Raw genomic sequence first — 17,359 nt, 5'->3', positions numbered from 1 at the left:
ACGAGGGTTGGGAGCTCTGAGGGTGAATGGGGGCTGGCCTGGGGCGGATATGACGTTTAAATAGGGTGCAAACCCCTGAAACTTAGGGTTTCATCCAACAGCGGTGACTCGCCGAGTCCAGGATATGGACTCGCCGAGTCGCCAACTTAAACGTGTCCCGGGTCCCGTATCTACTCGGCGAGTCGAACCTATGACTCGCCGAGTCCAATGCTACAAAAAAAAGAATACTCAAATAAGATTTACGTACCAGGAACCAGGTGCTACAGGAATACCCCAAGCCCCTCAACCATCGGGTTGGAATGTCAACATACTATGAGTCCAATCATCCTCATGATGGAATACTCTCGGCCCACAACCATTGGGTTAGAATGCCTATAACCAATCAAACATGTGCACTTATACCAGATAATCATATAACAATCTATAGAGACAATATACTAGGGTCTTATCATCCTCGGGATGGAATACCCTCAACTACCAACTAATCATGTGCACATATAACAGGTAATCTCCTACCGGCATACAGACAGTCAGATCAAACTACATGTCACTAAGCATACTTGCCCCATAGTGTAAACAATTTTAGGCTAAAGGACTCAATTCCACAATGGTAAGACTCAGACAAGAGCTGTGAAGCAGAACCCAACCCTTCAGCCTAAGATCCTTTAAACCATGTAAACTAGCACATACAGATAGTCATACAAACCTAACAGATCACTGATCATAACATCATCCTAAACCAGAATATAAATCTAACATAGCATCACAGCACGTAATCACAAGATAACCATGATAACAATCCAAAGGGACGACCTTGGTGCCTTAGACCCTTGAGTACAGTGAGGATAACTCACCTCACAATGTCAATATGAACTGAAGAATCGAACTCCCGAATCGTTGTCTCACCAAAATCCCGAACTATCCAAATAATAGGAATATCAATCTTGACCAAGAGTCCTACAACTATTCATAGTCCATTTTGCCTTTCCTCTAATTTGGGTCAAGGCCCAATACCAAATCCATGATCCACAAGCCCACATATACAAGGCATTATTGGCCCAATCTTCCAAATTGGGCCCAACTCCCTATTTGGGCCTTATTCTAAGATCCAAAATCAAAACTGGCCCAAACACTATTATTCAGAAAGCCCAAGAAGGCCCAAGTCCAATTAGTCCAAAAGCAGCCCAAATCGTCGAAGGCCCAACAGAGAGCGTACGTTGGGCGTACTCCTCTGGTATGTTGGGCGTACTCCGCCTTGTGTTGACCACCATCGGGGTGGTTGACCCAGTACGTTGGGCGTATGCGATCTATTCTTAAAACTCTAATAAGTGTTTAATGGCTTAAGCACCTAAGCCCAAATTTCAGATCCATCGACCAAATGTGCCTTAGAACCATAAAGTCTTGAACTTTATCACTTTGGACGTCCAGAAAGTTCTTAATACATTGTCTTAATCCATTAAGACCCTTCTACTACATGCATGGGACACCTTCAGCCATTGGGACATCATTTGTATCACTTAGGACCCTTTCTAGAGTATGAAAGGACAACTCATTTCGTCCAAATCATAACATGCACCAACTTGGGGACTTTAGGGACAAGAACGGTTCCATAAATCTAGAATAGGTAGATCTATATCATACAAGCATAAAGTTTGAAGCTTTTTACCTTCTGAAGCTTCTAGAGCACCAAACAACTTCAGATCTACAAGCTTGTTCTCCTTCTCCAACTCCTTGATGCAACACCTTCCTCTCCAACTACTCAAAATACACTCGATTAGCTCACACCCTCAAGGAAATGATTGGGGTTTGGGGAAAACGACTCTAAACAGTGGAGGTTGAGGTAAAGGAGGGTTATGAGCTCATAAGGTTGTTTATATAGCACCCAAACCCTAAATATTAGGGTTTCCTTCTCATATGAGTATGCCCAGCGTACACAAGTGTACGCCCGGTGTACTAGGGCGCGCCTAGTACGCTCAGCGTACCCTTGTGTACGCGCAACGTACTCCTCCTGGTCCCAAAATTACAACTTAGCCCTTAGGCTTTTCATGGCTTTACCCTTCCATCCCCAGGGACTATAAATGACAAATATTGGGATGTTACAACTCTCCCCCACTTATGTTGGATTAGGTGTCTAGGCTCATAACTATTATTGGTATGTACTTGACCCGAGAGTAGCATGGTCCATTTGGGTTGCATGGCATCAGTACAATTTGGATAGACTTTTGTGAGAAGAAGATATTTATGATTTATTAATATATTATAAGTTCTAATATATTAATATGAAATCATATTATTTAATCAGTATCGATCAAGAATTAGTTTGGAATTAATTTTGTGATCAACCGAGACTAATTAAATAAATGGGGATTGATTTGGTAAATCATTCATTCTTATAAAGTGGGCTTATGATCCGTAGTACTTCATGTTGGGCTAAACCCATATGGTGACCCACGGATACTCCATGGAGGTTAAAACCCATGGATCATGAGGAATGTGGAAAGTCATGAGTTACATTGTGTAACCCTAGTTTGTCACACTATATAAGAAACCCCAAGGCTCATGAAATTGGCACTACTGTAGACCTTTTAAGGGACAAGAAGTGAGGGCTAGCCGATTTGTGAAGCAAGTGTTCTTCTCTCAAGTTATTCCAATTGTCGGTGGTGTTGTGTGATTCCATTTGAGGTGCAACACTTGGGGCACTAAGTTCTTAAAGGTCCAAGGCTTCCAACTACAACAAAAGGTATGTTTTCTAACTTGTTTTATTACCCAAGTATCAATGTTTTGTATGCTAGTTAGGGTAATACCTTGGATAGTTCAAGTTTGCATGTATAATAGAGAAAACATGGATCCAATGTATTTAAGGTTGCATGTACACCTTAAGAGTGTTAGAATGCTCAAATCCCTTTAGTGGTATCAGAGCCTAGGGTTGTTTTCTTATATACTTGATGCTACTTGTTTTTCCAAAGCTAAAAAATCGTTTTTTAGGACTCTGCCTGATCACCACGAGGTGGTGATGGGTCTGGTAGATTTTTGGATTTGTTGGCTTAATTTGGATTAGGATCATTACCACAAAATGTTTTTGTTCATATAATTTGATTTTTTTGCTATGGTAATGATTATCCTCATCCAAATAAAAGATAATTGTCAAAGTTTCATGTTTTGTATTAATTTATATGGTTAGGCTAATTACATGAAATTTTTTTGATATGAATTGTCTTGTTCTTGTGAGTTTAATTTAGATCATAGACAAAATTGTTTGATTTTTGCAATTTACAATAGTTGATCTAAATGTTTTTATGAATTCAATAACTTGTCCTCAAGTTATGGAAAATGAAACGTTTTCTTTTAAAGAGATCATTAAAATCATAAGTTATGAACTTTAAGAGTCTTTTTCCCATAAATGTTTTTATGAACTCCATAACTTGTCCTCAAATTACGGAATGTCAAGAGTCTTTTCATAAAACCTATATTAAACTCATAAGTTATGGATTCCAACAGTTTTGAATAGTTCAAAACTTGCCCTCAAGTTTTGGAATTTGTAAATGTAAAAGTCTAACTTTTGAAACATTTAATTCCAAACCCTAGAATTTTAAAGTTTAAAATTCTACCCTTATACTATTATAATATTATAGGTTTAATATATATATATATATATATATATATATATATATATATATATAAGAACAAAGTCAGTCTTACCGTTAGTAGGCCTCATTCACGAAGCCGGTCTATAAGGGGGGTATAATTACATATGATTTATGTGGACAAGATTCATTATTTCTTTCTCAATTCAAATCACATATCATTTATATTTATAATATTCGTTTCCGCATTTTTGATTCAATATTTTTTCTTATGTATTTAATCGTATATGATTGTATGTATTTAATCACATATGATTAATGTGGAAAAAGAAAAACTATTGAATCAAAATCGCGAAAATGAATCTTGTGTACAGAAATCATATGTGACTAAATGTACAAAAACAACTATTGAACGAGAATGAAAAATTGAATATTGTCCATATAAATCATATCTTATTAGATACATATAATCTCATGTAATTAAATACACAAGAAAAACAACTGAATCGAGAATGCAAAAATGAATATTGTCCACATAAATTGTATGTGATTAGATACATATAATCACATGTGATTATATTGTTTTCGTGTATATAATTGTATGTGATTATATGTATTTAATCACATATGATTTATATATACATTATTATTTTTGTCCATATAAATCATATGTGATTAGATACATATAATCACATGTGATTATATACATATAATCACATGTGATTATATACATATAATCACATGTGATTATAGTTGACAAAGAACAATTACGGAATCGAGAATGTGACAATGAATCTCATCCACATAAATCATATATGATTTGATACATATAATTACATGTGATTATATATATTTAATCAGATATGATTTATGTAGACAATATTTATTTTTGCGGTTTCGACAGAATAATTTCTTTTGTGTAATTAATCACATGTGATTATATGTATATAATCACATATTATTTGAGATGGACAAGATTCATTTTTGTCTTCTCGATTCAATAGTTGTGCTTATATAATTAATCACATACGATTATACATATAATCACATGTGATAAAATACATGAGAACAACTATTGAATCGACAAAGCAAAAATGAGTTATGTCCACAAAAATCATATGTGATTAGATTCATATAATCACATGTGATTATATGTATTTAATCACATATGATTAATTTGGATAAAGATTTGTTTTCGTGTTCTTGGTTCAATATTTGTTATCGTGTATATAATTACATGTGATTGTATGTATCGAATCACATATGATATAAATAGACAATATTTGTTTTTTCCAAATAAAATCATATGTGATTAGAAACATATAATCACATATGATTAAATGTATTTAATCACATATGATTAAAGAGGAAAAAATAATTATTGAATCGAGAACGTGAGAATAAATGTTAGCCACATAAATCATATGTGATTAGATACACATAATCACATTTTATTAGGGTATACGTGAACAATAACATAAAACAAGTAATGCCTACATAATAGGAGAGTTAGTATAACTCACCTCCTTGAGCTTGAAAATTAGCTAGCATGGGCAAGATGGATCATTTCCTTTCCGAGAACCTACACAAAATTATAACATTATTTAGCTTGTGTTTGTTGTATTAATCTTATAAAACTTATGTACATATTTCAATAATTTTCTTATGTATCTAATCACATATAATCACCTCTGATTAAATACACGATAATAAATATTGAATCCAACACGTAAAACGAATATTATTCATATAAATCATATACGATTATCTTTAGACAAGATTCATTTTCAAATGTCGACAAAGAACAACTATTGAATTGTGAGCACAAAAATCAAATCTTGTGCACATAAATCATATATGAGTAAATACATGTAATAAAATGTGATTAAATCCATGAAAATAACAAAAATGTATCTAACCACATATGATTTATATGGATAAGATTGGTTTTTGTCTAAGCAAAACATATGCGGTTAGATACATATTATCATATGTGATTAAATCCATGAAAATTACAAAAATGTATCTTATCCACATGAATCATATGTGATTATATATATATATATATATATATATATATATATATATATATATATATATATATATATATATATATATATATAATCACATGTGATTATATGTATCTAATTACATATGATGTATGTAGAAAAGATTTGTTTTCACATTTTGATTCAATAGTTGTTCTCGTATATATAATCACATGTGATTATATTAATGGTGTATCTAATCACATATGATTTATATTGACAATATTCGTTTTTGTCTTTTAAATTCAATAATTTTTTCATGTATATAATCACAGGTAATTATATGTATTTAATCACATATGATTAATGTGGACAAAGAACAACTATTAAATCGAGAACGAAAAAAAGAATCTTGTGCAGATAAATCATATGTGATTAAATATGTATAATCAAATATGATTAAATACATATAATCACATGTGATTAAATGTATATAATCATATGTGATTAAACACATTAGAACAACTATTGAACCGGAACATAAACACAAATATTGTCCATATAAATCATATGTGATTAGATATATATAATCATATATGATTAAATACATGAGACCGACTATTACATCAACAACGCAAAAATAAATTTTGTCCTTATAAATTATATGTGACTATACATGATCATATTTGATTATACGTATGTAATCACATATGGTTTATTTTAACAAAATTCATTTTTGCGTAATCGATTCAATATGTGTTCTCGTGTGTTTAATAACATGTGATAATATTTATTTAATCACATATGATTTATTTGATACATATTTGTTTTCGCGTTTTCGATTAAATAGTTATTTTCTTGTAATTTATCAAGCCGATTATCTTATTCACATAAGAATAATAATGAAATTATTTTTTATTTATTTTATTAAATTATATTTTTACTAAAAACTTACTACTCTTTTTTACATTCAACAATTCTTATAAATAATTAAAATGAATCTTTACAAGGACAAGCCCCCACATGACCCATAACTTCTAAATTATTATCTTTGTTTTTTTATCAATTTGTTATTATCAATTTATCTTTAGCAAATTAATGATTAACACAAATTAAGTTTTAACAGCCATAGAAATAAAAATTATCATCATTAATTAATCCCCAATTCCCCAAGTCGTCTGTGAATATTAAATAGACATTGTTTTTTTTTTTGAACCGGCAAAAGAAAATTTTTATTATATCAAAACCAAAGCAGATTTCAACAAGGCCTTTGACTCGATAAATTGGGGTTACCTCGACGACATAATGGCACAAATGAACTTTGGGATCAAATGGAGAACGTGGATCAGGGGCTGTCTGGAGTCAGCTAGGGCCTCTATTATCATTAATGGCAGCCCCACTAAGGAATTTGCTATGTCAAAAGGGGTGAGACAAGGGGACCCGCTATCCCCATTCTTGTTTATTATTGCGATGGAGGGTCTAAGTGTTGCCATGAAATCAGCAGCTTCCAAAGGCATCTTTGATGGAATCCACATCCCAAATTCGGATTCATCTTTGTCTCATCTCTTGTATGCAGACGATGCCTTGTTCTTGGGTGAGTGCTCTAAAAGAAATATTGCTAACCTAGCCAGAATTCTGAGATGCTTTTATGTGTCTTCTGGGTTGAAGGTTAATTTTAACAAATCAAAAGTCTATGGTATTGGGGTCCCGAACCAGGAAGTCGTTAACTGGTCAACTCCATTAGGCTGTGAACCGGCATTTCTCCCTTTTACTTACCTCAGTGTTCCGGTGGGTATGAACATGAACCATGTGGCCTCTTGGTCCGTGATTGTGGATAAATTAAAGGCAAAGTTATCAATTTGGAAAGAAAAAACTCTGAGTTTTGGTGGTCGGGTTACACTCACTAAAGCTGTCCTCGGGAGTATTCCAACTTACTTCCTGTCCATTTTTGATGCCCCGATTGGAGTCATTAAATCACTTGAAAAAATTAGAAGACAATTTATATGGGGCGGTGCTGCTTGTAAAAAAAGTATTAACTGGGTGACGTGGGAAAAGCTTACAGCCCCGAAAGCTGTGGGAGGAATAGGTTTGGGATCAATCCGATCTTTAAATCTTGCACTTCTCACCAAATGGCTATGGAAATTGAAAAGTGAACCAAACTCATTCTGGACTCGGGTTATCAGGGGACTACATAACTTGCATGGCGACCATGCTCAGTTCCAGTCAAAGAGTAGGTGGACGGGAGTGTGGAAAAATATTGTGAAAAGCAAAACAGCACTTGCTAGATTAAATATTCCTCCCAAGGAGGTAATGCAATTGGGAAAGTCGGGGAATAGTTGGACATCACCGTTTGTTGTGGACGGTGATTTCTGCGTGGCAGCCCTTCGGGATAGAATTGAAAGGTCTTCCTTCCCGGTATGTGACGGTGTATTCCCATGGCTCAAGACAATCCCATTAAAGATATTGGGTTTCGTATGGCGGGCAAAACAAAATCGTATTCCTTCGGCTGAAGCTCTTAAGGACAGAGGAGTTGCAATGCCTTCGACTTTGTGTAGTGCTTGCAATGAGGCGGATGAATCGGGGGATCATATTTTGGTGTCATGCTCAATAGCGAAAGAGGTACTCCAGTCGATTTTCCAATGGTGCAAGATCCAGACATGTGATTTTCACTCAGTCGCGAGTATCCTTGGCTTTGCATATAAATGGGGGAACTGCCCTGATAGGAGAAATGTATTCACGACGATTGTGTTCGCATCCCTTTGGTGCTTATGGAAAGCCAGGAATGAAAGAATTTTTAAAAAACAGCGTTATGAATCGGCGAAAATTATCTCTAATATAAAAACCCACACTTATGTATGGGTTAAACATAGAGGTGGATATGATAAATTAGATTGGAATCATTGGGTTAATTCACCCTTTCTTTGTAACTGAAAATGTGATAGCACCTGTTCTAGCTTCTTGCTAGTATGGTTTTGATATAATAAAAATTTTCTTTTGCCGGTTCAAAAAAAAGAGCTCATAAACTCGAAAAAAAAGGTGGGTGAGATCGACTCAATTGCGGAATCAAGGCCACTATCTGATCTAGAAATTGAGGAGCGTGCTTGGGGCTTTAGGAAGATTGCCGAACTGGAACGGATTGCCTCTCTAGATCTCAGGCAAAAAGCGAGAATCAAGTGGGTAGTCGATGGGGATGAGAACTCTCGATTTTTTCATGGTTATGTTAATAGTAGGGCAAGGAGGAGCCAGATCCATCGTTTCTCGGTGGATGGGAGTTGGGTTTCAAACCCGGGCGAAATGAAGAACGAGGTTGTGAAATTTTTCTCCAAAAAATTTCATGAAAAATGGGTGTCAAGACCAAGGTTCTGTAGTGATTTATTTAGAAAACTTTCCCAAACTGATGCAGATTTTTTGGAGGCCCCAATCTCAATCGCTAAAATAAAGAATGCCATTTGGTCCTGCGGTAGTGAGAAGGCTCCAGGACTGGATGGGTTCACTTTCAAGTTCTTCAAAAAGTTCTAGGAAATCCTAAAAAACGATATTCTGGAGTATATTAGATATTTTGAAAAATGGGGCAGGTTCTCAAGGGGCTGTAATGCTTCTTTTATTACCTTGGCAGCAAAGGTTAATGATCCAATCAGTCTTGTTGACTATCGGCCGATTAGTTTGATTGGCTCATGTTACAAGATCGTGGCAAAGATCCTTGCCTTAAGGGTCAAAAAAGTGATTGGGAGTGTTATCGACGAGGTACAATATGCTTTTATTGAAGGTAGAAACATTCTTGAGGGGCCTCTCATTGTTAATGAGATTTGTTCATGGGCCAAGGCTAATAAGAGAGAAATATTGCTTTTCAAAGCAAATAGACATTGTTGTCAATATTAAATATGAATCAGAACTAATTTCATTTTGAATATTCAATATTAAATATGCATCGAGAATATGAGAGAGTTTAAGATCTAATTTCATTTTTAATATATCGAGACCGCAACCACCAACCAAAAGAAAAAAAAAACATGCTAAATATAGACTTAGTCATATTGAATCGATACAGTCGAGTTGAGATAACTCACCAACACTTAACTCTGCAATGATCGCAATAAACCGACCTAGATCTGATCACGTCTTCTTCCATCACATCGACGCAATCAGACGCATGCTCGTCGACCACAATGGATCTCCTCTATTCCCCAACCTGATAGATACAAGATCTGTCACGTCAACAGATAAGGTAGGAGAGACGATGGTAGTCGTTGAAGCGCGTGTCGTATCAAAAACTTGTCAACGTTTGTCTGTTATTTTAAACATCAGATGCCGGTGTGTGATAAGGAAATCAAAAACGTTAGATCCGATGATGAAACAAGATCGGAAAAGAGAGTAGAAAGATATAATTTCTGAACAGGTAGTTTCCGACGAGGTGGTTTTATGGTGGAGGAAGATGAGAGGAAAATGAAGTTGGTCAAGGAAGAGAGTAGAAAGATGTAATTTTTGAATGAGGAAAACAAAAATGCGTGTTTTTTTTAACTAACTCATAGGCTAATATATATATATATATATATATATATATATATATATATATATATATATATATATATATATATATATATATACACTACCTTATAAAAGAAATCTTACTATTTCTATAAATAGATTCATTATAATAATATTATTTTTTTAAGACGTTCAAATCTCTATGCATAATGTACAACTAATTGAGAATAAAATAATATTATAAATTCAAACGTTCAAATGATAAAACCCCAAGTACAATTCAATGAATCCGTCAAATACCAAATCACCTCTAACTTCGGCTAATTAAATTGGTAAATACCAATGGAATCGGTGAACAAGACTCAAAATTGAAATCAGATTCAAAAGAACTTTGACTTTTGAAAACCTTATAAAACATAACCTCTCATTTCTCTCAAAACATTCTTCCGACTTTTGAAGATCCAAAGTTGACGATGATATAAGAGAAATCGGAGTTGGAGCTTTATTTTTCTTCATTTCTCCCTTGACAAGTTTAGTGTTTTCTTCCAAATCTTTCTTTCTCTATCTCTTTCTCTCGATCTTCATTTTCGTATTAATGGAGATATGCATGCGACAATGGAAGGAGATGTGTTTACTTTGATGTTGTAATTTTAACTTTATACGCTGGTTCTAACCCTAATCAGTCAAAATCCTCCCCCCAAGGTAGCAAATGTTCTTGATGTATGTGATGCAGGTTGTGCTCTTTAATCCCTATGCACACACATATTTGCGTTTTTGGTGGTCATAGGTCTCCAACCAATCAATAAATTTACATTCTCTGAAAATACAGGTTTTAGTTAATTATTTAGAAGGGTTCTTTTTGGTCGATTATCACATAATCACATTCTTCCTGACGGATTGCAGGTGGATTCTACTAATCGCCTTTTCTGTTGCCTGAAGTTTTCTCACTCCTGTTTTTTAATCTCTCTATGGCTTTAAAGGTTCAATTTTTACTCACTTTCTGGTGTCTCCACCCCATTTCAAGTTTTGATGTTTGTCTACATTTCTCGTATTCATCTGTATATTAGGTTTTAATTCGTTTGTTTATACCACTTTTATTTGCCTGTTTCAATTCCGTTTGTCATAGTGATGACGAAAACCCTAATTGATATGTGTTTTTGTTGCATTTGTTGGAGAATTTGTTTCATCTTAAAACCTAAAATTTCTATTTTGGTTTCATAAATATGTGTTTAGGGTCGGCCTGCAAGCCAAATCATTGAAGTTGAAGAAGACGAGGAGTCTGAATTGAAGTTAAAGCTGAAGAAGACGAGACGTCTGATGCCCTGGGTTCTCGAGAAGACGATTCAAACAAGTATTCATTGACTGCAAATCTTAATTAAACATACGGTTCTCTCACTTTCAGATTAACAAAGTTCTTGATCCTCCTAATTTTCTTCTTTCTGAAATTCAGAACTGCTGAAGTGAAGTTTTCCATCAGTGGTGCCATTACTATTTCGTGTGTCTGTGTTAGGTTTCGATTGATACCAAAAAATGGAAAGATAAGAGATTCTGTGCCATTTGGTTTGGCGATTTAAGGAATGACTATAAGAATTGAAACTTGCTTTGAGCTTCAATATTTGAATTGGACATCTTATTAGCTTTAGGTGAGCTTAATTTTTGGATTCATTGATGCTATATAGGAAGAAGTATGGTGATGTTTTGGTGTCGGACTAAACGATCAGATCTCATAGCTTTATCAAATCAGTTCAAAGTTCAAACGATGCTACTTTCATATTCATGGGTCCTCTTCAATCATCAGGGGAACTACAATTGGTGTTCTCAAGAGTCCAAATTCAGCCTTTCACAGGACTGGATCCAAGTTTGGCAACTGTGTGCAATTCTTTGTTGCACCTGTTCAGGTATTCAATAATAGTGATTTAATCTTTTGACTCAAGTAAAAGTCCAAATCAATTGACAACTTTATCAAAACTAACCACAACTTAGACTTTTCTGTTAGTTTATCTATATCATGTGGTGCATGTGGTTGTTTGTTGATTGGGAAATTTGTATTGAAATGCTTTATTAGGTCAAACCGAAATATGAAGATAAGGACAAGGGGCGTCCACGAATGAATAAACAAATATCTGCTCAGTGTGTTAGAATTGTAACAGATGAAGGTATGTCTACTACTAATTCATGTACTTCATACAACTTTCAGAATGTAAATAGATTGTGTGAAAGTTGACATGTATCCCAATAAGAACGATATTTACTGTTTACTTGAAGATGTTGTGTTCTGTTTAACAATAATTGCTTATGTTAGAATTCATTTTGAAGGTCATACCACTTTACTTTTTTATAGCATTATTATTTATTTTATAATCTTTAATCTGTTGGACATGGTTGTTCACATCCAGTATAATATTTTCTGATTTCTACTTTTTATTTTTATATCTTTGCACAACCTACATATTCTTGAAGAGTTAAATGCAAGAAGTAGCAATTCACTTTTCATATAAGTTTTGGGTTTACAACAAAAGACAGGATTGCACTTTCATTTTATTGTTTGTTATAACATCTTATTTTCTTTTATTTGTATGTAGTGTTGTACTTTGAAAAAGCTATTCAATTACGTTAAGCTATTCAATTACGTTATGATGGTTTTTTTACAACATATATTGTAGAGTTATCAAGAAAGTACAAGCTGGATGTTAAGTTCTTCAAATTCACGAGGAGACGTTGACTGAGTAAAGAAAAAAAAAAGAAACAAGGACCAGCCTATAATATACTGCAGATTTTTTTTAATTGTTTTAAAAATAAGAAGTTTAAAATGCCAAAATAAAAAAAAAAATTGTAAAAATAATAAGTGAATAGTAAAAAGTTATCCTTTAGCTGTAGAGAACTAGCTTATGGGGAGGTACTAGCCACAACTTATGTGTGACTACATAAATTATTCGTCACACATACTTGAACTAAAAAAAATTACCATGTTTTCATTTATATGTTGAATATATAGTTAAGTTAATATGTTAAGTAGATAATATATAACATCAAATAGAATTTCGAACAATAATTAAGTTAAAATGATAAGTAAATAATATATAACATAAAAGTAGAAAGTAAAGGAAGTATCTCGACTTCTATTAAAATAAAAAATGGATTAAACGCAAATTTTGTTATATATTATACAATAAAAGTAACATTTAATATATTTTTAATACTAGAACTTATACTTTCTATAGGTTTATACGTAAATTAAATAATAACATTGCCCATATATAATCTGCTTGAGTACAATTTAAAAGTTTAAGTTTATAATATAAACTAAGAGGTGACATTTAAAAGATCAAACAATATCACCTCTTCAAATCAAAAATACTATGTTTTTTATATCTTGAAAATTGCTAGGTTGATTTATTAATCTAATCTCTTTCACTGCTAGAAAAGCGGTGAAGTTCCTATTAAAATACGGATGTAAATTTTCGGTCCAAAAAAACACTTATGGATTAACGACGGAAAACTACAACCTAATTTAGTGACCAGATTGTGATTTAGGTGTATTTTTTGTTTTTTTTTTCTTTTGCATTGTGTTCAATCTTTAAGGCACCTATCAATTGTATGGAAGAAATCCAAATAACCAATTTGGCCGATTGACTACACTATCCTCATATATCAAAAAAAAAAAAATAACATTTTTTTATTGGTACTAATCATTTCGTAATAACAAATTTTTCATGAGTGCATTATTCTTTAGTTTACCATATAAAGTTAAGATTTACATGCCTCCTTATTTTTAATATCGTATCATCATCCGCCTAACCTGAAAAACACTAGACTAACAACGTTTTAAAGCTATTTTTATCAAAGTTAAGTTCTTCGTCAATACATCATGGAGAATGTTGTCTACAAGTCATATAGAAGATTGCTTATAAATGAATCCATATAAAATAAAAATGATAATTTTTATATAATAAAAATAACCGATTAACGATATATACTTTTTAGATTTACTAAAAGCTAACCTATAATCATATGCATTTCTTGATTGTAATAATTATAGAAGACAAACCAATGTCTCATTCCATTAAAATTATACCAACTTAACTTATCAGCAGACAACATATTTTCTTAAAGTTTTTCTATAAAAGGCGACGGAGTTGCAACGTGGTGTATAAAAAAGTGTTGCACGATTAATAAAGTATAATCACTCCTGTGTTATTACATATTTTCATATTTCGTGTATTCTTATATAATTCTATTATTTTTGTTTGAACGACTTACACATTTTATATTTTGTGCTGTCTTGATCGTTTATTTGATGTATCATATAACAAATAACGTCAAATTTGGATTTTGTTGTCTTAGACATGTACTTTATATATATATATATATATATATATATATATATATATATATATATATATATATATATATATATATATATATATATACACAGTAGCCGTGTACCCGCACAAAGCAGCAGATAATATGGGTGGGAGGGAGTAGTTTTCTTTCGGCAATTAGGGTAGCTTCTGGGTGAGGGTGCAACAGATCCTTATAACTTCACGTTATATGAGACCCATATCAAATATGAGGGAGAGTCGCTACAGCAGAGTAGACGGCCATATCATCAATGTGTTGGTTTCATTTTCATGTCATGTGTATAGTTAGTTGCATCGTTGTTGCCACTTTGGTCATATACGTTTTCCATATTCACAATAAGAATCAATATTTACAATAAGTAAAATCCGGGTGTTTGGGATCCATATTCACAAAAAGGAATCCACACAAATTGGTGAGAAAGAAAAATGTAAACTAAAAAGGGAAATCACCTAGGCATTGTTTTTGAGATAATATATTCAACTATTAAAAAGAAAATATATGATGATTATTAAAGTTTAACTATTCATGATAAAGATTAACCATTTAAGTAATGGTCTATGGTGAAACATTCTAGACATGTAGATGATATATTATCTACTTAATTTCTAATTTGGTTGTTGTTGTTTGCTCGTGTGGTTATGAAGGTTTGTTTGCGGTTACTCCTGAACATGCAACATAGCGTCATATTTGCACGGATGATTAGGTATGAGTGTAAGCTAGCCCGAACACATTCATTAGGAAATCTCTTCTTTCCAATAAATCAATGGGATAAGATAGATGTTTGTTCATATAAGATTAATTCTTTTATTTGAAGTTGGGTGAAACCGTTTTCAAATAATATATATATTTGAACCATTTAATACGTTATAATAAAATGTAACCTATATCAAGTCATTTATAAAATAATCACATTGATGATATGTAATAAAAAATTATGATAATATTTTTCAAAATTTAATTTTTTTATAATACATAATACTTATTTTTATTAATGATAATCTTGAGATTATAAAAAATTAACAATTATAGTTGAAACAAATAAATAGATATGAAACGCCATATGCAAATCAATTGTAAAATAAGTATCAACTTTGTTAATTTAATTTTACAAAATCATTAGATTAGTTTTGTACAAAATTAATAAAGAAAAGAAAATTAAATGAAACCAAAAAATCATAATCATTATTCATTATCCATAATTTAACAAAATAAAATATAAAGCGAAATTACATTTACTACGATATTGAGAGAACGCTTGTTTTTGGTCTTTTGGCACCAACAAAAAACCAAAATGCAAGAAAAAAACAACACATCATGTTCACTTGTGCAGAATTGGAAGTTGTATCCCATTTTTTTTGGAATGATATTCCCAATATGCTTCTATAATGCCCATAACAACATGACACATATCCATATCATCAATATTTAGTCTGTGCACACCCAAACATAAGCACATATATGAAAAGAAAATAAAACTCAGTCGTTATATTACAAGATCACAACAAGGAAGATATAAAAATAAAATATAAGAGATAAGGTGAACTTGCCTTGTATTATAGTTGTGAGAGGCTTAATGATAGTTGTTATCAATCCATGGCACAATAGCTTGATATTATGCTTGACTGCTTGTCTCTGTCAAAACCAAAAACAATAATTACTCATTACCCATTACAACAATATAACCCATTAAAAGCAGAACTTAAATTGTTATATATATATATATATATATATATATATATATATATATATATATATATATATATATATATATATATATATATATACTAGTTTATAACCCGTGGGAACCACGGTTATAAAAATAATTAAAGTTTTATAATAAAAAAAAATCAAAATTATTAATCAATTATTTTAAATAATTTACTAATTAAAAGATATTTTTATTAGTTATGGTGAAATTATAATCGTTGATTCAAATAAATATATAAAAATAATTTTTAATATATATTAGACTTTTTTTGTGAAATAATGAAAACAATAATATAAAATTTAAAATGGAGAATAAATACATTGAAAATAGGATCATATTAATGAGGATGTTTAATAAATTTAAAATAGAGAATTAATAGATTGACAAGTGGCAATACATTAATTAAGAGGTCTAATATAATGACACATGGCTAAAGAACTACTCTTTTATTAGTATAAGGGAATATATATATATATATATATATATATATATATATATATATATATATATATATATATATCCTCCTTAATAAATAAAGATTTTTTTTGTCACTTGTCATTCGCTCATGAATTTTGACACTTGTCATTTTGTGGTATTTTTGAAAGAAATATTATTCACTTGTCAATTTTTGATTTGTTTCAATTTTTAAAATCAAAGTCATATACTATATATATAAAGTATTAAATATCATATATATATATATATATATATATATATATATATATATATATATATATATATATATCTTCGTTTTCCTCCGTTTCTTATTTTAAAGTTATACATTAAAAAATATTAAAATTTTATACTTTAATGTTTAATTCTTTTTTAAATTAACCCGTGTAATACACGGGTCTCACACCTAGTATATATATATATATGAAACAATTTGAGTGTTAGCCGACTAAAAACAAGCTTAAACATATCATTTAGCTCCTTCACTTTTTCCTTCTTTTTCCTCCGTTTTCTATTCCTTCAAAAACTCAATAAACAAGTAATGAAGTTTGGTATATCATAATCATAATTGCTTGAAAAATATCAAAATGGTTGCTAGAAAAAACGTTCAAATACAAACAATAATACAATCCAAATACATAAAGCTATTAAACCAAATACAAACAATAATGCAATCCCTTGATAACCCTAAATGTTGAAGTAAAAGGGACATTCTAAATCAACAAACTGTATACAAACCAAGTCGGTGTACATTTTTTTAAATAACACAACCCACAAAG

At 31.7% G+C, this 17,359-nt stretch overlaps 1 protein-coding gene across 1 annotated transcript; it reads left to right on the top strand.

Moving 5' to 3' along the window:
* Positions 1 to 7,042: 7,042 nt before the first annotated feature.
* Positions 7,043 to 12,674, top strand: LOC145095087 (uncharacterized). Its single transcript, XM_079033028.1, has 6 exons — positions 7,043 to 8,191; positions 11,291 to 11,346; positions 11,460 to 11,552; positions 11,856 to 11,955; positions 12,123 to 12,213; positions 12,640 to 12,674. The coding sequence occupies exons 1-6, from the start codon at positions 7,043 to 7,045 to the stop codon at positions 12,672 to 12,674; spliced, it is 1,524 nt and encodes a 507-aa protein (XP_078889154.1).
* The last annotated feature ends 4,685 nt before the right edge of the window (positions 12,675 to 17,359 follow it).

Source organism: Lactuca serriola, chromosome 3, assembly GCF_051521515.1.
Source record: "Lactuca serriola cultivar US96UC23 chromosome 3, Lser_US96UC23_V15, whole genome shotgun sequence".
In the NCBI taxonomy this organism is placed as follows: Eukaryota; Viridiplantae; Streptophyta; class Magnoliopsida; order Asterales; family Asteraceae; genus Lactuca; species Lactuca serriola.
Note: the sequence above shows the minus strand (reverse complement) of the source record. Positions and strands in the feature narration are given on the sequence as shown.